This window comes from Gigantopelta aegis, chromosome 10 (genome assembly GCF_016097555.1).
Source record: "Gigantopelta aegis isolate Gae_Host chromosome 10, Gae_host_genome, whole genome shotgun sequence".
Classification (NCBI taxonomy): Eukaryota; Metazoa; Mollusca; class Gastropoda; order Neomphalida; family Peltospiridae; genus Gigantopelta; species Gigantopelta aegis.
The window spans coordinates 5,466,431-5,483,034 of NC_054708.1; the positions used below are offsets into that span (position 1 = coordinate 5,466,431).

The window sequence follows — 16,604 nt, forward strand, 5'->3', positions numbered from 1 at the left end:
ACTGGCGCAAGTATGCATTCCATCCGTTCCGCAAAGCAACCTTTCGGTAGTCGACCACTCTAACCATTAAAAGGTTTGTGCAAAAAAAAAACCCACCAACAACAACAACAAAAAAACAACAACAAACAAACAAACAAACAAAAACGTTGGATACGAACTATTCGGGACTTTCGTTGGTATTGGACATGCTCGAAGTAACTTTGCCAGTTTATTTGTGATAACTGCCGAATGGATAAGACACGAGTTATCTCCCATTATTTGTGTGAAGGTTGTATTGCTTAAACTCGTTTTTTGTACAACGACGAGTTTAACAAAGGTATTATGTGTATATTACTTTAATGTTTTACAGAAATGAGTTCTTTGAAAATCATTATGTAACTTTTATTTGACGTCTACGTTAGTGGCTTATAACGGCCTCGTACCAATTGTAGATTTTCATCATAATTTACAACAGTACAGGCACGGAGGAAGCAAGTAGACATTGGGGGGGGGGGGGGGGGGTAAGCTGACTGATATCAAAGGCGCAAAGCAAAGTTTATAGGGAGTTCGGAGGTAAGCTCCCCCGTAAAATAAAAAAATAGATGTTCTAAAATGCAATTTCCAGCATTCTACAATTTGAGATTTACTACGAATATGTATTTTTTATTCAGAATTGTTGGGGCTGACTAGAGCACCCTTAGTAAGTCCACCCCCCAACCCCACCCCCACCACCCTCACCCCCCGACTCTGCTCCGCGGTGCCTCCAATAAGCTACGCCGCGCCGTGAAACAGGCTGGCGATCGTAGAAAAAAAGTTACGGCCGCGATGGTAGGTATTTACGATGGTAGTAGTACCAAGTTCGCTTGGAGGAACGAGGCCCTGGTGTTTGTAGTAGCACCGAATACAAGTTACGCGAGGAGGAGGTACGTACCTCGGAAACCAGAACCAGGGGCGGATCCAGGAGTCTTTTTTTGTATTCTATAATATATATTGTTGACCAAAAATAACGGGCCCTGACCTCTTGGGCCCCCACCTGAATCCGCGCCTGCTTGTTCAGTGATTTTAACTTAGCAAAATATAACTAACAGATACTGCACTAAAACGGCGTCATTGAAAACACGTAAGATATTAACAAGTGTTAACACCACTTATGTGCACATAATATAACTATATAACTTCATGTGCCAGTGAGGGTAACAAAAGACTCACCCAAGCTGAATATTTCCCAAAGAACTATGCCATAAGACCATACGTCACTCTTTTCATTGGCATCCTTCATGGTCTGGAGACATTCCGGGGCAGTCCATTTGATGGGAATGCGATCCTGAAACATAAATGGTTATGAAATATTTTTTAAATCAGTTAATCAATTAACTGTGATAGACTGTGGATTATATGACTTGTGTTTTTACATATTAATCCAGGGGAAGGCTGCACCGCCTCTACAACCGAGCGTTGTTTTGAAATGTCTACTATAGTATCTGCACATCTCACGCATGTCACATATTTGATAAACAAAACACTATAAGGTTCAACACGAGTTATCTCCCTTGTTGTAATAACGTTTTAAAAAGTACACATACTTCACAATAATTAGTACAATATCATATTATAACAGAAGACTGTGTGATTTTTAAATAGAAGAATATATTGCAATTGTTGCCTTTGTTGGTGAGCAGTTATTACAGGTGGAACATTTAATCCGTTGCGGCATTGCTGTTGTTAAGAAGTGTTTTCAGACGTCGGATGCACGTTTGTTACTAATTTACTCTGTCGGTGTCGGAAGGCGTGTATTCCGGTGTAATGAACAGAATAAAATTGATGAACATTTGTTCCCGACAAACTGTGGTTGGATGATGTAAATGTCCTTGTGACTGCTTATTGAGAATAGTAAACTCACTCTTGTCTTTCATTCCTCCTTTCAGATTTACGGAAATGGTTGTTTTGTATTGGAACAAAAACAATATGTACACCTTTTATATTATGATTCATTATAGTGACACTAAGTTGCATTACATTGTATGGACGCTACTCTATATTGTGTGTGTGTGTGTGTGTGTGTGTTTGCGTTTGTACATGTCTGCGTGTGGAACGTTAATTTACCCCTTTGGAGTTCTCGTCCTCTTCGTTGTTCTCTCCACGTTGAGGTCCAAAACCTGTGACCTTCGCTTGAAGAACGAAAGTCAGAAGAACATTTCTTGCTGCAAGCTTTTTGTGGACAATCTGCAACGGTCAAAATATACATCTTAACTTATTTCGTTTTGATTTAAGTTATACAGCTATTGCAAATGAACAATAAAGTATATCTGATGAATTTAAGGATGCTAAAGGAATGTGACACAAAAGTACAGTGTGTATCTGACGTAGGACAGACATATCATTATGCTGTTGTCTTCTTTAAAAATTAAAACAATGAAATTCCAATCTGGATATATCCTGACCCGGTACGGTGTCAGTAGTTATATATTTTATAGAATAGAATAGAATAGAGTAGAATAGAATAGAATAGAATAGAATAGAGCAGATGGTTAACAACACCCCAGCACGAAAAATACATCGGACATTCGGTGTCAAACTATGGTTATATTTTATTAATGACGTTATCCAATGATCCTTTATCTTACACTGTTTCCCATTTTTATTATGTGTGGGTACTCTGAATTAACAGCAACCACCTCATGAGGTCAGGCACGCCATGTCCTGGGCCATCTCCATGACTATCCTAAACATCTGCAATATATCATTAGTATTAAACGGAACGTACTGTTCATGAGGTCAGATACGCCATGCCCTGGGACATCTCCATGGCTATCCTAAACATCTGTAATATATCATTAGTATTAAACGGAACTTACTGTTCATGAGGTCAGATATGCCATGCCCTGGGACATCTCCATGGCTATCCTAAACATCTGTAATATATCATTAGTATTAAACGGAACTTACTGTTCATGAGGTCAGATACGCCATGCCCTGGGACATTTCCATGGCTATCCTAAACATCTGTAATATATCATTAGTATTAAACGGAACTTACTGTTCATGGTCAGATACGACATGCACTGGGACATCTCCATGGCTATCCTAAATATCTTTAATATATCATTAGTATTAAACGGAACTTACTGCTCATGAGGTCAGATACGACATGCTATGGGACATCTCCATGGTTATCCTAAACATCTGTAATATATCATTAGTATTAAACTGAACTTAATGCTCATGAGGTCATGTTCGCTCAAGCAACCAACATCTATATCTATAAATTGTCAGATACGCCATGACCTGGCCAATCTCAATGGTAATCCTCTGTATCAATACATTATTAATCTTGTATTAAACTGATGTCTTACCCATCGTGACGTCAGATACGACATGACCTGGGCGATCTCCATAACAATCCGCTGTATGAATACATTGTTAATCTTATATTAAAGTTATGTCTTACCCCTCGTGACTTCAGGTACGCCATGGCCTGGGCGATCTCCATGGCAATCCTCTGCATCTTCTCGATGGTGTCATCTGTTGTCTTGCCTTGCTGGCTCGTCAGCCATTTGTCAAGCTGTCCAGTCTCACAGTATTCCAAAACCATTATAGGGCCCACTGTAATATAGATAATGTACAATTTTCACTTAACTGTCAACAGGTATATACAATTTGAACGACAAAATCATTAGCATTAAATCCATTTTCAGAATCGAATCTGTCCTCAAGTAGAAATTAAATTTTGACCTGTCATGACTGGTCCACATGAGTCACTATCAGGTGTTTCCCTTCAAGAGAACTGCCACTTCCCAGGACAGTACACCCTTCTTACTTCGTCTCTAGGACGATCGACTGATGCGCGGTCGCTCTGGGATCGATCCTCTTCTGTTCTGATCGATTCTCGTTCTAGCTCATGCACCAAGACTGGCATGTCAAGGCCGTGATATATGCTATCCTATTTTTGGGATGGTGCATATAAAGTAGCCCTTGCTACTAATAAAAATAAAGAAATGTAGACGGGTTTCCTTTCTGAAACTATATAACAAAAATCACCAACTGTTTGACATCCAATAACTTCATGTGCTTCAGTGCTGTCTTTAAACAAAACAAACATGAAAAAGGATATACAAGATAAAATATGATATATCATAAGGCATCATTAATGTTATGGAAGGAAGTTACTTTTTCTAGTTTGTGAGACATTGACTGAACTCACTAAATGACCACAAACTATCCACTGACATTAATTAATAGTGTGTAATATAAATATAAAGCAACACATATGAGGTAGCACAGGACACACACACAGACAAACAAACGAACACATGCATATGTACATACACACACACACACACACACATACATACGCAAACACACGCATATATACATACACACACGCACACACATACACAGATTCACAAACACATGCACACACACACACACACTCTCTCTCTCTCTCTCTCTCACACACACACACACACACACACACACACACACACAGACACTCATGCGTGCGAGTAAGACAGACAGAACAACATATACCAGAACCAATGATGGAGTATTGGTTGGGATAGTAGAAAATTCAATGTGTCTAACATGAGTGTTTCAGTGATCTCGAAATGATTGTATATCAAGTGTTACATACACTCATCATTGTCGACAACAGCTCCGAGGAAACGCAAGATGTTTGGATGCTCTCCAACCTTCGTAGCCGCAAAGTTGATCTTTGCCATCATCGTTAGAACGTCATCTTCTGTGTGATCGTCTGAAACCAAGCAGATAAACTGATTCGATTTGTCGTAACTTGAAATAAACCGCAATACAATAATATAATTTCATTTTCATTTCAACTTATGTTCGTGCTTATATCCAATTAAGGTTCAAGCACGCTGTCCTTGACACACACCTTAGCTATATGGACAGTGGGTTAGTTGTTAGTTGGTTAGTGGTTAGTGAGAGAAAAGAGGGTGTAGTGACCTTACACCTACCCATTGAGTCCTTAAGAACTCATTCTGGGTTGGAGCCGGTACCGGGCTGCGAACCCTGTACCTACCAGCCTGTAGCCCGATGGCTTAACCACTGTGCCATCGAGGCCGGTAAAAAAATCATATCATATCAAATCAAATAATATCAAAGCACACCATTGCTAGTCAGAGAGAAATCTGTGAAAATAACAAACGGTGTTTGTTTTTTTGTTTTGTATGTATCTTTAATACAAACCTTTGATCAGTTTTGCAATGACTTCGCTCTCTTGTTTAGGGGCGCCTTTCCACGTGGCTGTGTAGATTTTGGCAAACCGTCCTGTGTGGATGAGATTCACCAACGTCAAATCGTTATGTTGAACATACCAAGGTTGCATCGAATCAAAACTCATGCTTCCGTATAGGTATATTTCGTCATCAGGTGAATAGGCATTGTTCTGCAGAACAGACAACATTATTTGAAATAAAAACTGTGTACTTACAGTTGTAATACAGAAAATAAAATAAATGTTGTAATACGCCACACGTCTTTCCCAGACTAAAATATTAGCTGTACATTTTGTGCTCATTAATATTTTAAAATATATAAAATTAAAGTTGATTATATCTATAACTTCCCCTTGACTGCGATCAGGCTTCTCAGGGGAAATGGGAGATCACTCCATGGCTAATGAAAGCTAAACCATCTGGAATGTAATTTGCAATGCATCCTAATGACTACACTAAAATAATGTAAATGAATGAATGGATGTTCATCCCTATCATAGACACATCGTATGCTTTGGGTGTCAAACAAAGGCCAGTTAAGATTTCCAACTACGAAAAATGGAAAGAAATGCTAGAATATTTGTATCTCAGCACACGTTAAACTATGGCTATTAATGGGTATAATATATGGCAGTTTTGACCATTGATCAGTCATAGTCGTGAAATTATTCTCCGGTTAATGGATGACTTTCATGAACACAAATAATCACCAGTGTGATTGGTATTTGTATGACGGGTGATAATGTAAAATTAAGAATTAATGTATTATAACTTCCTGGTGGTAAAATTCAATCAATTCTACACATCATTAGTACGACACGAACATGTTCAGGATAAGATAATGAAAAACAAACACCAAAACCCACACCAGTAAATATGTGAACTAGCAAGGTAATACAGAAGAATGCTATCTTGAGTAGACGTATGTCACGTTCTAAACCATACTAAATGTGGCCTATTGTTGATTGTCAGAATGTTGAAGAGATTGTACATTCCTCAGACTCCGTGTGGTAGTCTGCTTTTACTTTCTGTTTGTTTTATTATTATTATACTTCTCTTCACAAACAGAAGAATACGGGTTTCACACGAGTTCAAAATGGAATAAAAATGTCAAGCTGAACATTTTATATTTTATGGTCAAACTTTAACACTTCCCTGTCAAACATATAATGAACGTCATGAATTTTCTAAGTTTATCGTGCATTTTTGTAAATTCACTTTATTGAGTTTTTGTTTCGTTGTTCCTTTGTTTTTGGAGGAGATGGGTGCAGAATATTCGTATACAAACTAGCCTTTTGGTATACACATCCCTAATATATCTCCTTTGCTCTTTGGAAATGAAATGAAACCCATGCAGTCAAAATCTGGCTTCAGACAGTTTCTTCTAGCTGAAGTATGATATAATTTTAAGGCAGATATATTATATTATTCAATAGGCATGGCAGCAAACGATGTGTGACTTTACCTATTTGTGGTAAATAAAATATCATAATATTATGTGTGTTATCTTATTAGCTGTAAACGAGGACTACTCACAGCCACAGCCACGGAGCTGGATGACGGTGCCGCGTTCTTCACCTTGGTTTGTGACACAGAGTTGTGGATGGACACAGAAGCCGACTCTTTATATTTGTTCCGAATGTGTCTTGGAAATCGTCCGGTTCGCCACAACAGGAACCCAATGAGCAGCACAACAAGAATAATTAGAATCAAGACTCCTGAAATAGAAATAGAAGATAACAAATACAGAGTAGCACATGTAAGAGTCTTTTGCAGAACAAACAAGTTATAATTGATCGGTGTCTAAGTCACATAAAAAAAACATTTTAAATATACAAATGATTTCTTTATAAATTACCATCAAATTATATAGACCAAATGCAGGCAAATACTGAACTGGTCTCGGTGGTGCCACAGTTAAGCCATCGGACATAAGGCTTGTAGGTACTGGGTTTGCAGCCCAATACACAGCTCTTACACAGAACGATGGTTAGCTGAAAGACCACTACACTGACTTCTCTCACTAACCACTAGTCCACTGTCTTGGACAGACATCCCAGATAGCTGATATGTGTGCCTGGACATTGTGCTTGAACGTTATTTGGATATAAGCACGAAAATAAGTTGGAATGAATGAATGAACGAATGCTGGCACCAAGGAATGAAACTGCACCTGATTGCTATTTTTAAAAAAAATATCTATCTTCTCCAGAAACAAATGTGATAGTGTCATGAGTTTCACTATCTTTTCATTTGCCACTTTTTTAGTAATTCTAGGACTCAATTTTTACATCCCTATTACTATACTCCACCAAGTACTTATAAATTCAAAGAACTAATGCAAAACAAACGAATCAGTACACTAAAGAATTTAGCAAAGTTTATCAAAGTAATTATGAATGCATTTAAACATCCTTGATATTTCACATCCCCAACCCCCAGAAGTACATTTTACATATATATTGAACATTAATGTACCAATAACAATGTTAACTAGTTCTACCGGCTAAACAGTTTATATATTTGTATTTTTATGAATATTCACAGCTTTATGTTGTATGCAAATGTTCATAGGAATTAATTCACAATCATTGTAATTTAACTTTTGTATTTCTCTTTCATCTTGTCACGTGTTTATAGAAATATTATGTATATATTCCTCCTACGCCGTTGTGCAAAGGCCAGAGAGTAAATAAATAAAGTCTTGTTAGGGGCTGAGATATAACAATGCTATAAGCTAATGATTGAAAATGTAAACATATAATGTGAATATTATGAATACATGAAAACATAAGAGTTTTGGAGGTTAACAGTGGAGCTGGAAATAAAGACAGAAAACGAAGTTTAAGAGGGGGAAAGAAGGAAGAAAGGACGTAAGGAAGGAATGAAAGAAAGAATAAATGTATAGATCAGATTTCAAAATAGAATAAATAAATAGTAAATAGTGTGATGTAACAAAAACCTCTAAACAAATATATATCACCATGCCTAATTTCTCGGACTATGGATCAAAATGTCCAGTATTCATATTGTTGAAAGTGATCATTTTGTAAAACGTATATGTGTTTTTCCAACTGTTAATGTAGCTTTTATATTTAAAACAACGTATATGTTAGGCCTCATTAATAATAACAAATACCATTATATTTTTGTTTGTTTATCAAATTGTACGTTAAGATTGATCACGGCTGAACCGTGTATAGCAAAGCTCGCATATATTTGATACCTAATATTTTATTTTATAAAGAAACGTGTTTGTTCCTATTATTCCATATGGGATTCTGTAACGAAACCGTAGTACAGATGAGTCGTTTAAATATAGAAATAATAATTTATAGATACTGTTTCACTCCTGTAACGATAATTATGTTACCCAAATATAATTATTTACATTGCACCCGAATTGTTACTAGTAACTGATTCACACAGACATATACCGACAACTGCTTTACCTTGGTTCTGTTCTGTTCTGTTCTGTTTTCTACTCCATAATATATTTTTGTGATTTATTTACCTATTGTATTAAGCTTACATTTTGTTAAATATTTCATTGCTAAACTAACGTTGTTATTTCCAAAGATACAAACATTCTTATTACTGTTCGCCAAAATTAAGAGGTCTAGCAGTGCGAAACAGTCAGTTATGTTCAACTTACCAATAACAATACCAGCAACCGCGCCGCCACCCAGACCACCAGATTCAGGAACGGATTCTGAAATGTGCAAGTAAATGTAGTGACCCAAGTAATAGCTGCTAATGATTTTAAGGAAAACCAAACAACAACCAAAAACAAGCAAACCAAAAACACAACGTATCACATAAAATACAGTATGCGAAATGGCGATCAACATATCAAAGCAGTATAGAAAGGAAAGGTTTTAATCACACCGTTGAAGCATAAGATAACTTCAATAAGCTACCAGACAAGGATAAAGCAATACTAGTATGTGACAAAATCAACTACAAACACCTACAATTGGAAAACCTCAAAATAACGCATATCCTAGCCACCATAAATCGATATTAATGGATATTTATCTGTGTGCCCACCCACAGGGACAGATTAGAGGATAACCCTACTGTGGTTTCCGATTTACCGACATAGATCCGAGGTTTTACTGACGCAAATGTAATTTTATTGATGACGCTAATTACAGAAATATACAATTGTTGATAGACGCAGCATTGAAAAACAAGCACATAAGGAATATAACAGTTGAACAAAAACAAATAATAAAGATGGAAGTAGCGATGGGACTGTATCCTAGAATTTATGTGACATTTTCGAAAATAAATAAGCTGAGGTGTTAGAAACGCAATTTTCCTATGTTGTTCGTATTGTTATTACGAAGCACACACCTTTTGGTGATGGGGATGCTGTTATACAGTAGACTACATGGCTTACTGAGTAGCTCTGATGGGTGCTTGCATGGCTCATCAGAAACAAGATTGTAGAAAGCAAACGTCACAGAAGTAGTACAACGTAATAGTAAACGACACTAGTAAACATATACATACATAGCTACGTATTATTATTATTATTATTATTATTAATTTTTGTATCATTATTATTATTATTATTATATAGCATTCATCTATTGGAATAGTAAGAGTTACCTTGATAAATGAAAGAGTACTATAGCAGAAGGAAGGAAATGGTTTATTTAACGACACACTCAACACATTTTATTTATGGTTATATGGCGTCGGACATATGGTTAAGGACCACACATATATTGAGGGAGGAAACCCGCTGTCGCCACTTCATGGGCTACTCTTTTTCGATTAGCAGCAAGGGTATTTTATATGCACCATCCCATAGACAGGATAGCACATACCACGGTCGTTGATGTACCAGTCGTGGTGCGCTGGCTGGAGCGAGAAATAGTCCAATGAACCCACTTATAGGGGAAAGGAAAATGAGATTTGTGTTGTTTTCTACTGTTTGGATAGTTTATAGTTATACGTACCAGTTACGATAACAAAGTCAACTGGTTCACTCATGATATCTCCGTATTGAGATATCAGTTGTATGGTGTATGTGGTGCCGGGTTTGAGACCAGTCAAATCTTCATAAACAGCATCTTTGTGCAACTTCTTCTTGATCAGCTTGCCATCTTTGTTCCTATAGTTGATCCACATTTCTGTCCGTTCGTAACATGCGGGGGCGTGATCCCATGCGATCCTAACTCCAGTCGTGGTGAGACTTTCATTACGAATATGCATAGGACCCAGAACTGAAAGCAGGACAAAAAGGTATTTTTTTTCTACTATCGAAGGAAGGATTGTTTTATTTAACAACGCTCTCGACAAATTTTAATTAAGGTGTAAACGGAATGCAAGTCCGTAGGAACAGTTGTCTGCCCGGACTTAATCTCCTAGGAATACAGGTCCTAGGTCTAATATACCTAGGAATGCAAGTCCTAGGACCTACGTTCCTTAGGAATACTGGTCTGACTGTCAGGATATCCGGGCCGAACTTGCATTCCTGGACAATAGTACACATAAAAATTAAATTATAAATGTAAACAAAACGAAAAACAGTTTCCTTTTTGGTTTATGTAATTAACTTAGGATACTAGCACCTCTCTTTATTTAAATATTTTCTATTTATTCCAATATTTTCCATTTATATCATTTGCAAGAGTTTGTACACATTCTGTTGATCTTATTGCATGAGAGAAACCAAGGCCTTTATTCATTGTGTATTGTTTCAACTAATAAATGTTTAAACATTTAAAAGTAACTCAAAAACATTTTTCATAATTCGAAGCATATTAGTACTCGCAAATAAATATAACTTGCCCATATGATATACCAACACAATTATCTGTTAGACATTGTATACTGGTATTTGATAATAATAATAATAATAATAATAATAATAATAATAATTTAACTATAAAAATGTGATATTTGCGTTATATAATTTTAAGTGTGTGCCTTTTTGTCAATAATGTTGCAGGCGAGTGGGGTGAGGTGGCGTGTTCTAAACACCCCTCTTCAAAGCACATTTCTAGACCTCTCCCCTCATTGCTTTGTCAATTTTGCTAATTTTCAAACAATAATTTGGTCATGAAATATCAGACTCTAGCCTCTATGATATATTAGTCCCAACAAATCATACCATCGATAAAAAAATGTTAAATGGTTTCCATTAATGCTTATCAATTAATAGAAATATCAATGACTAAGAGTGGGTTTTTGCAGCTCAGTGGGCTACTACAGCGACTAAAACAAAACAGTAATCCCTGAACAATTATCATACTGTCAGTAATATGCACACACAATTTACAAAGATCCTTTTAAACAGACTAACTACTCATGACACTTTTACACCGGACAGTTTTGGTCGCAATAGGCATTCAGGCTCCCTTTTTGGGAGAAGAGGTGGGGAGGCATGCTGATTTTTATTGGCTGAATGAAGCGAAAATGTCCGAATCTGGAACACAACGTATATTTATATTTGCATTACTACCAAGACGCTAAATAGGATTCCAAACAAATCAGTCTGCAATTTTACATGGATTACAACTAATATTGTGAGTAAAATTATGGAAATTCATGGTGAAGATTTTAGGCCAGCTCATTTTGACCGAACGTGTCCATTGAAACCCCCACACTACGAGTGAAGGCTGCCAGAACCTCACTTTTTCTCTCGTGTCTTTCTGGCAGCTCGTACAAATTGCAAAGTATAATAAACGGACATCTAATTTGCCGGACTAGTATTTCTGTCACTGTTGTAGAAGGAATTTAAGTCCGGTAGAAATACAAGTCCTGTGCTACAATGCAGTTATGTTTACCAAACGTCGAGGTTTCTCTCCCCTCCCCCCACCCTTGGGGCTGTGTTGCGCGAGCTTGGCCGTTTGGGCAAGTATCGCGTTGAACACAATGGGAGCACGGGTGTTGTCACCCTTTATTATGGTGACAATAGACAGAAGAGATCGGGAAGTAGGAGGAGACGGCGTCCCACGGCGGTTCAGTGGGGACCAAACGGGTGGCTCAACCGCCAGGGGCGGTCCATCCGGCTTCACAGAAGACGACGAGACTGGCAGGGGAGGTTCAGGAGAGATCAAAACCGGCAACTCAACTGCCAGCGGCGGTCCCTTCTGCGTCACCGCCCCCCACTACTCGGAAGCAGCAGACGCCAGGAGCGGCAAATGGGGGGGGGGGCTAAAGCTGTCGGCTAAACCGCCGATGGAGACTGGAAGAGTGAAGTGCGCACCAACCAGTCCACCGGCGCCTCCACAGCTGCTACGGAGCGTGACGCCAAGAAGAGGAAGGTGTCGTCCAGAACTTGTCCGACACACAGCCCACGACTTGGCAGATCGCCCGTAAAAAGCTTCCTGGACGGTACCGCGAGTGTGTGAAGGGGGAGTTCACTGCGACCTCTCAACTACAAGGCCCCTTCGTCCCAAAGAGCTGGAGACCAACACCAAGGGCGGTACCAGTTCCAGTATGTCGAGGGAAGTCGCACCTTCTACCTGACTGCGGAGCGGAACGGGATGTACCGGCAAGGCTTGCTGAAGGCAGACATGAATAATCCAATCATCCATCGGATTATCATGCTGATACTTCCAGAAGAATACTCAGCACTACTTCGGGGAGAGTTTTACATCGACCTGCCCTACTTCTTCCCGAGGTTCCGAGTCGATCATCCCATCAACTCGCCATGAGTTCCGCTGCGCACCCTCTCTTAAGACAGGCACCTCCTTTTTGGGGCTCAGTTGGACTTAAAACATTTTGGCCGCAGTTCAAAATTTTATGTTTATTTTTTTGTAAAAAGTCTGACGCAGTTTATTTTGGCAGCCCGTCTAAATTGCTCAAATCACCTTAATACCTTTTCGGTCGAGCACTCTAATTTTATTGTTTGGACTTAAATTTTTGTAGCTCATTTTGGTTTTCGGTCTTTGACCTAACTACTAAATTCGTATTCCAAATTCCGCCCAACTCCAACTTACCCTCCCCCCTGGCCCGGAACATATAGATCGGACTTTAAACTTTTAGACCTTCGTTCAAAATTTTATGTCGAAACTACATTTAAATTTTATAATTTTTATTTTTTATTAAATAGTCCGATCCTCTCTTCTTTCTCTTATTTAATTTTGGACTATCCTTCTAAAATGCTCCAAATTATATAAATATTCGGCCGAGCAGTCAATTCATTTTATTTTTGGCTTGTAATTTTTGTTCCTATTTTTTGTTTTAATCCTACTAATTTCTTTTACTAATTGCTATTTTCAAAATTCTGTCCATCCCCCCCCCCCCCCCCCCCCCCCAAGTCAGGCCACCGATCATATCGGAGGTCGGACTCGGGATGGGCGTGTTCGAAACCCTAGTGGTATACGAACACGTTAAATTAGTTATCTATCTATCCTAGGATAAAAACAACTTGTAAATAAACCAGGAATGAAAGTCCGGGTAGGACTATGGTTCCTAAGCTATGGAGATCCGATAGGACTACTGTTCCTTTTACAACGGTTATATGGCGTCGGACATATTATGGTTAATGACAATACAGATAATGAGACAGGAAACCCACTGCCGCCACGCAATTGTGTAACATTTCCGATTAACAGCAAGGGATCTTTTGTATGCAGCATCCCATAGACAGGATAGTACATACCACGGCCCCATTTGTTATGTGAGATGTGTAGCACTGGCTGAAAAGAAATATAGTCCAATGAGCCCACCGACTGTGCATCAGGCGAGCGCTTTACAGCTAAGCTACGCCCCGTCCCCTGTACTACTATCGAACATCAGTATATAGTATCCTTAGTTAATAAATTCAGTTTCAAGTACTCAAGTATTATGTTTCCTTCTGTATTACTGTTCTATTTCATCTTTTAATGAATTCATTGTTATAAATCGTTGCTTTGTTCTTCTTTTTTAATACTCACAAGCTTCTGTGCCATTCAGCGAAGATAAATTAGAAACCTGAAAAACAATATTGCAAGCCATTGTTAAAAAAAAAAAAAATCTTTATATCTCCACTTAACCTTAATAAAATATTAGTGTTGTGACCAACATCTTTGCTCTCATGGATTTTCTATATTGTCTATAATTCCGTGTTAAATTTGTAATGATTTTTACTCACTGAATATATGTATGGATGTTGGACAGCTAAGTATTACTGTTCCTCATCCTCTCTTCCAAACATGAGTAGAACTGTCTGGAATGACGTGCTGTATTGGCATCTATTGTTAAGGATTTCAAACCATGTAACACCAGCATCAGTTTACAACGATTTCTACTCAAAACTCCGTGCAATTTGGATTCTGAACTAAGAAATGGGTATTGAGTAATGCCTTAGCCCTTCCAAAGTATGACTTTCTTCTGTGAGATGACCTTATTCTAAGATGCTAAAGGCACTTCGGCTATACATTACGCGTTTATCTTCTGAACGACATTACAATCCAAATGGATTTAAATAGTTGTGATATGAAAATAAAAGTAAAACTTGCATTCCAGAATGACAATATATTTTTTTCCTGCAGCTGAATGTGACTTCAAGTTGCATCCCTATCCTGTTTATCATATTTCCTAAGTGGACGGCTGGGTGAAAGATTTGTTTCGAAAGTTAACGTCACAGCTACTGTTGGTATGTTGTTGGGGTTCAAAAAGCAAAATAACAATATTTTGTTACAGTGTCATAACAAAATTAGAACAGAGCTGTACAATTGGAATAGAGATGTAAGCATACCATTTTGAAAATGTATGGTCAAAATGTTTACAACGCTCAAATAAAAGTAGACGGACTACAGAAGACGTAAACGTCACTCGTACGAAATGACTGCTTCAATCTAGTGAGGGCATCACGCTCATTACATTAATGACTGACATGGCCTTATTAAGTTGCGCGTGCTGTAACCTCACCTTGGTGCAGGGGTGTAACATTCCCTTTGAGAATGGCCAATACAGCACAAATTAAAATTTTGAGTAAAAGTCAGTATCTATCTGTGATATTTGTATTTTTGCACAGTTCTTTACACTGTTTTTATTTAAATCTTGAATTTTTATATTGATGTTGATCATCACCTTATTTGTTTGCATTACCATAGTTTGACACCCAATAGCCGATGTAATTTTCGTGCTGGGGTGTCGTTAAACATTCATTCATTCATTATTAAGTTAGAGATGGGGCGGGATTTAGCTCAGTCGGTTGAACTGGTCAAATACCATGATATGTGCTTTCCTGTCTGTGGAAAAGTGCATATAAAAGATCCCGTTTTCCATCAGGAAAAATGTAGCGGGTTTCCTCTAATGACTCCAAGTCAGAATTGTCAAATGTTTGACATCCAATAGTCGATGATTAATTAATTAATTAATGTGCTCCAGTGGTGTTTTTAAACAAAACAAACTTTGCTTATTATGTTAGAAGCCGCTCTGTCCACCCATCCACCTTTTCGTTCAGAAAAAAAAATCTATGAACATAATTGTATACGATTTACGAACTAGATATTTTGTTTCCATATTCACATTTAAAATTATACTTACATTGACTGCTCGGGTGACAGACAGAAGCGCATTATTGAAAATCTGAAATCTCAATTCCACGGTCTCGGATTTGAGTCCATCTCTTGGAATTATCAGCCAGCAGTTGTTGATATGCAGAACTTGTGTTTTCTTTTGACACATGCCTGGCTGGTCTCTCGAACAGAAACAGTCGTCTTGTAGAAAATCCTGACATTCTGACGTCTACAATTGCAAAATATCAAATACTTTGATATGTAAGTAAAATAACCGTAAATATGTACAATACACACACGTATACACACACGCACTCTCGCACACACGCATAAACCCAAACACAGAGGGTGAATCACAGCAATTGTCACACCTTTTGAAGTCAACCAGCCTTAGAAGTATGCAACATACCGAACACAGAACACATGCATGATTCGAAATTTAAGGTAATATATATATACACCATTGGCACTAAAAAAACTACTAAATATCCAATGTACGTACCAAACAATTACAGTCGATTGATATACCATTTTATTCTATCATAGCCCATATTCTTTGTGTATATCAGTGTTTGTGCCTGTGCAGAGAATCATGAATGTGCTTATTTTTATTTGATCTTTTACGTAATGTGCGTTGTTACTTACAGATATAGTGGGGATACTGAATGAATGAGTCACTAAAATAGCATTTGATTTTCGTCGTACAGCTGTCATGTTGATTTGATGAATGCCACTATCCATGTCAAACACAGTCACGGTAACCCTGTAACACAAAAATAACTGATGACATTTCATTTGTTAATTTAAGTAAATCGGCTTTGCACCATAATTCAATTTGTTGAATATTTGATTAATTAAACAGCACAAGCTTTAAAATATTGTTTAAAACCTTTTTCACAATTACCTGACCACAATGATTTTT

The 16,604-nt window shown here is 37.7% G+C and overlaps 1 protein-coding gene across 1 annotated transcript in view; it reads right to left on the reverse strand.

Annotated features, from left to right (window-relative positions):
- The window catches only part of LOC121382899, a 37,488-nt gene that overhangs the window by 2,041 nt on the left and 18,843 nt on the right, over positions 1 to 16,604 (reverse strand). Inside the window, exons 10-20 of the mRNA XM_041512581.1 lie at positions 16,328 to 16,445; positions 15,711 to 15,911; positions 14,114 to 14,150; positions 10,184 to 10,450; positions 8,869 to 8,925; positions 6,750 to 6,931; positions 5,185 to 5,383; positions 4,610 to 4,729; positions 3,428 to 3,582; positions 2,083 to 2,202; positions 1,189 to 1,303 (exon numbers count right to left, since the gene is read on the reverse strand). Of these exons, the coding sequence (XP_041368515.1) occupies positions 1,189 to 1,303; positions 2,083 to 2,202; positions 3,428 to 3,582; positions 4,610 to 4,729; positions 5,185 to 5,383; positions 6,750 to 6,931; positions 8,869 to 8,925; positions 10,184 to 10,450; positions 14,114 to 14,150; positions 15,711 to 15,911; positions 16,328 to 16,445 (1,571 nt within the window). The remainder of the gene's footprint in view (positions 1 to 1,188; positions 1,304 to 2,082; positions 2,203 to 3,427; positions 3,583 to 4,609; positions 4,730 to 5,184; positions 5,384 to 6,749; positions 6,932 to 8,868; positions 8,926 to 10,183; positions 10,451 to 14,113; positions 14,151 to 15,710; positions 15,912 to 16,327; positions 16,446 to 16,604) is intronic.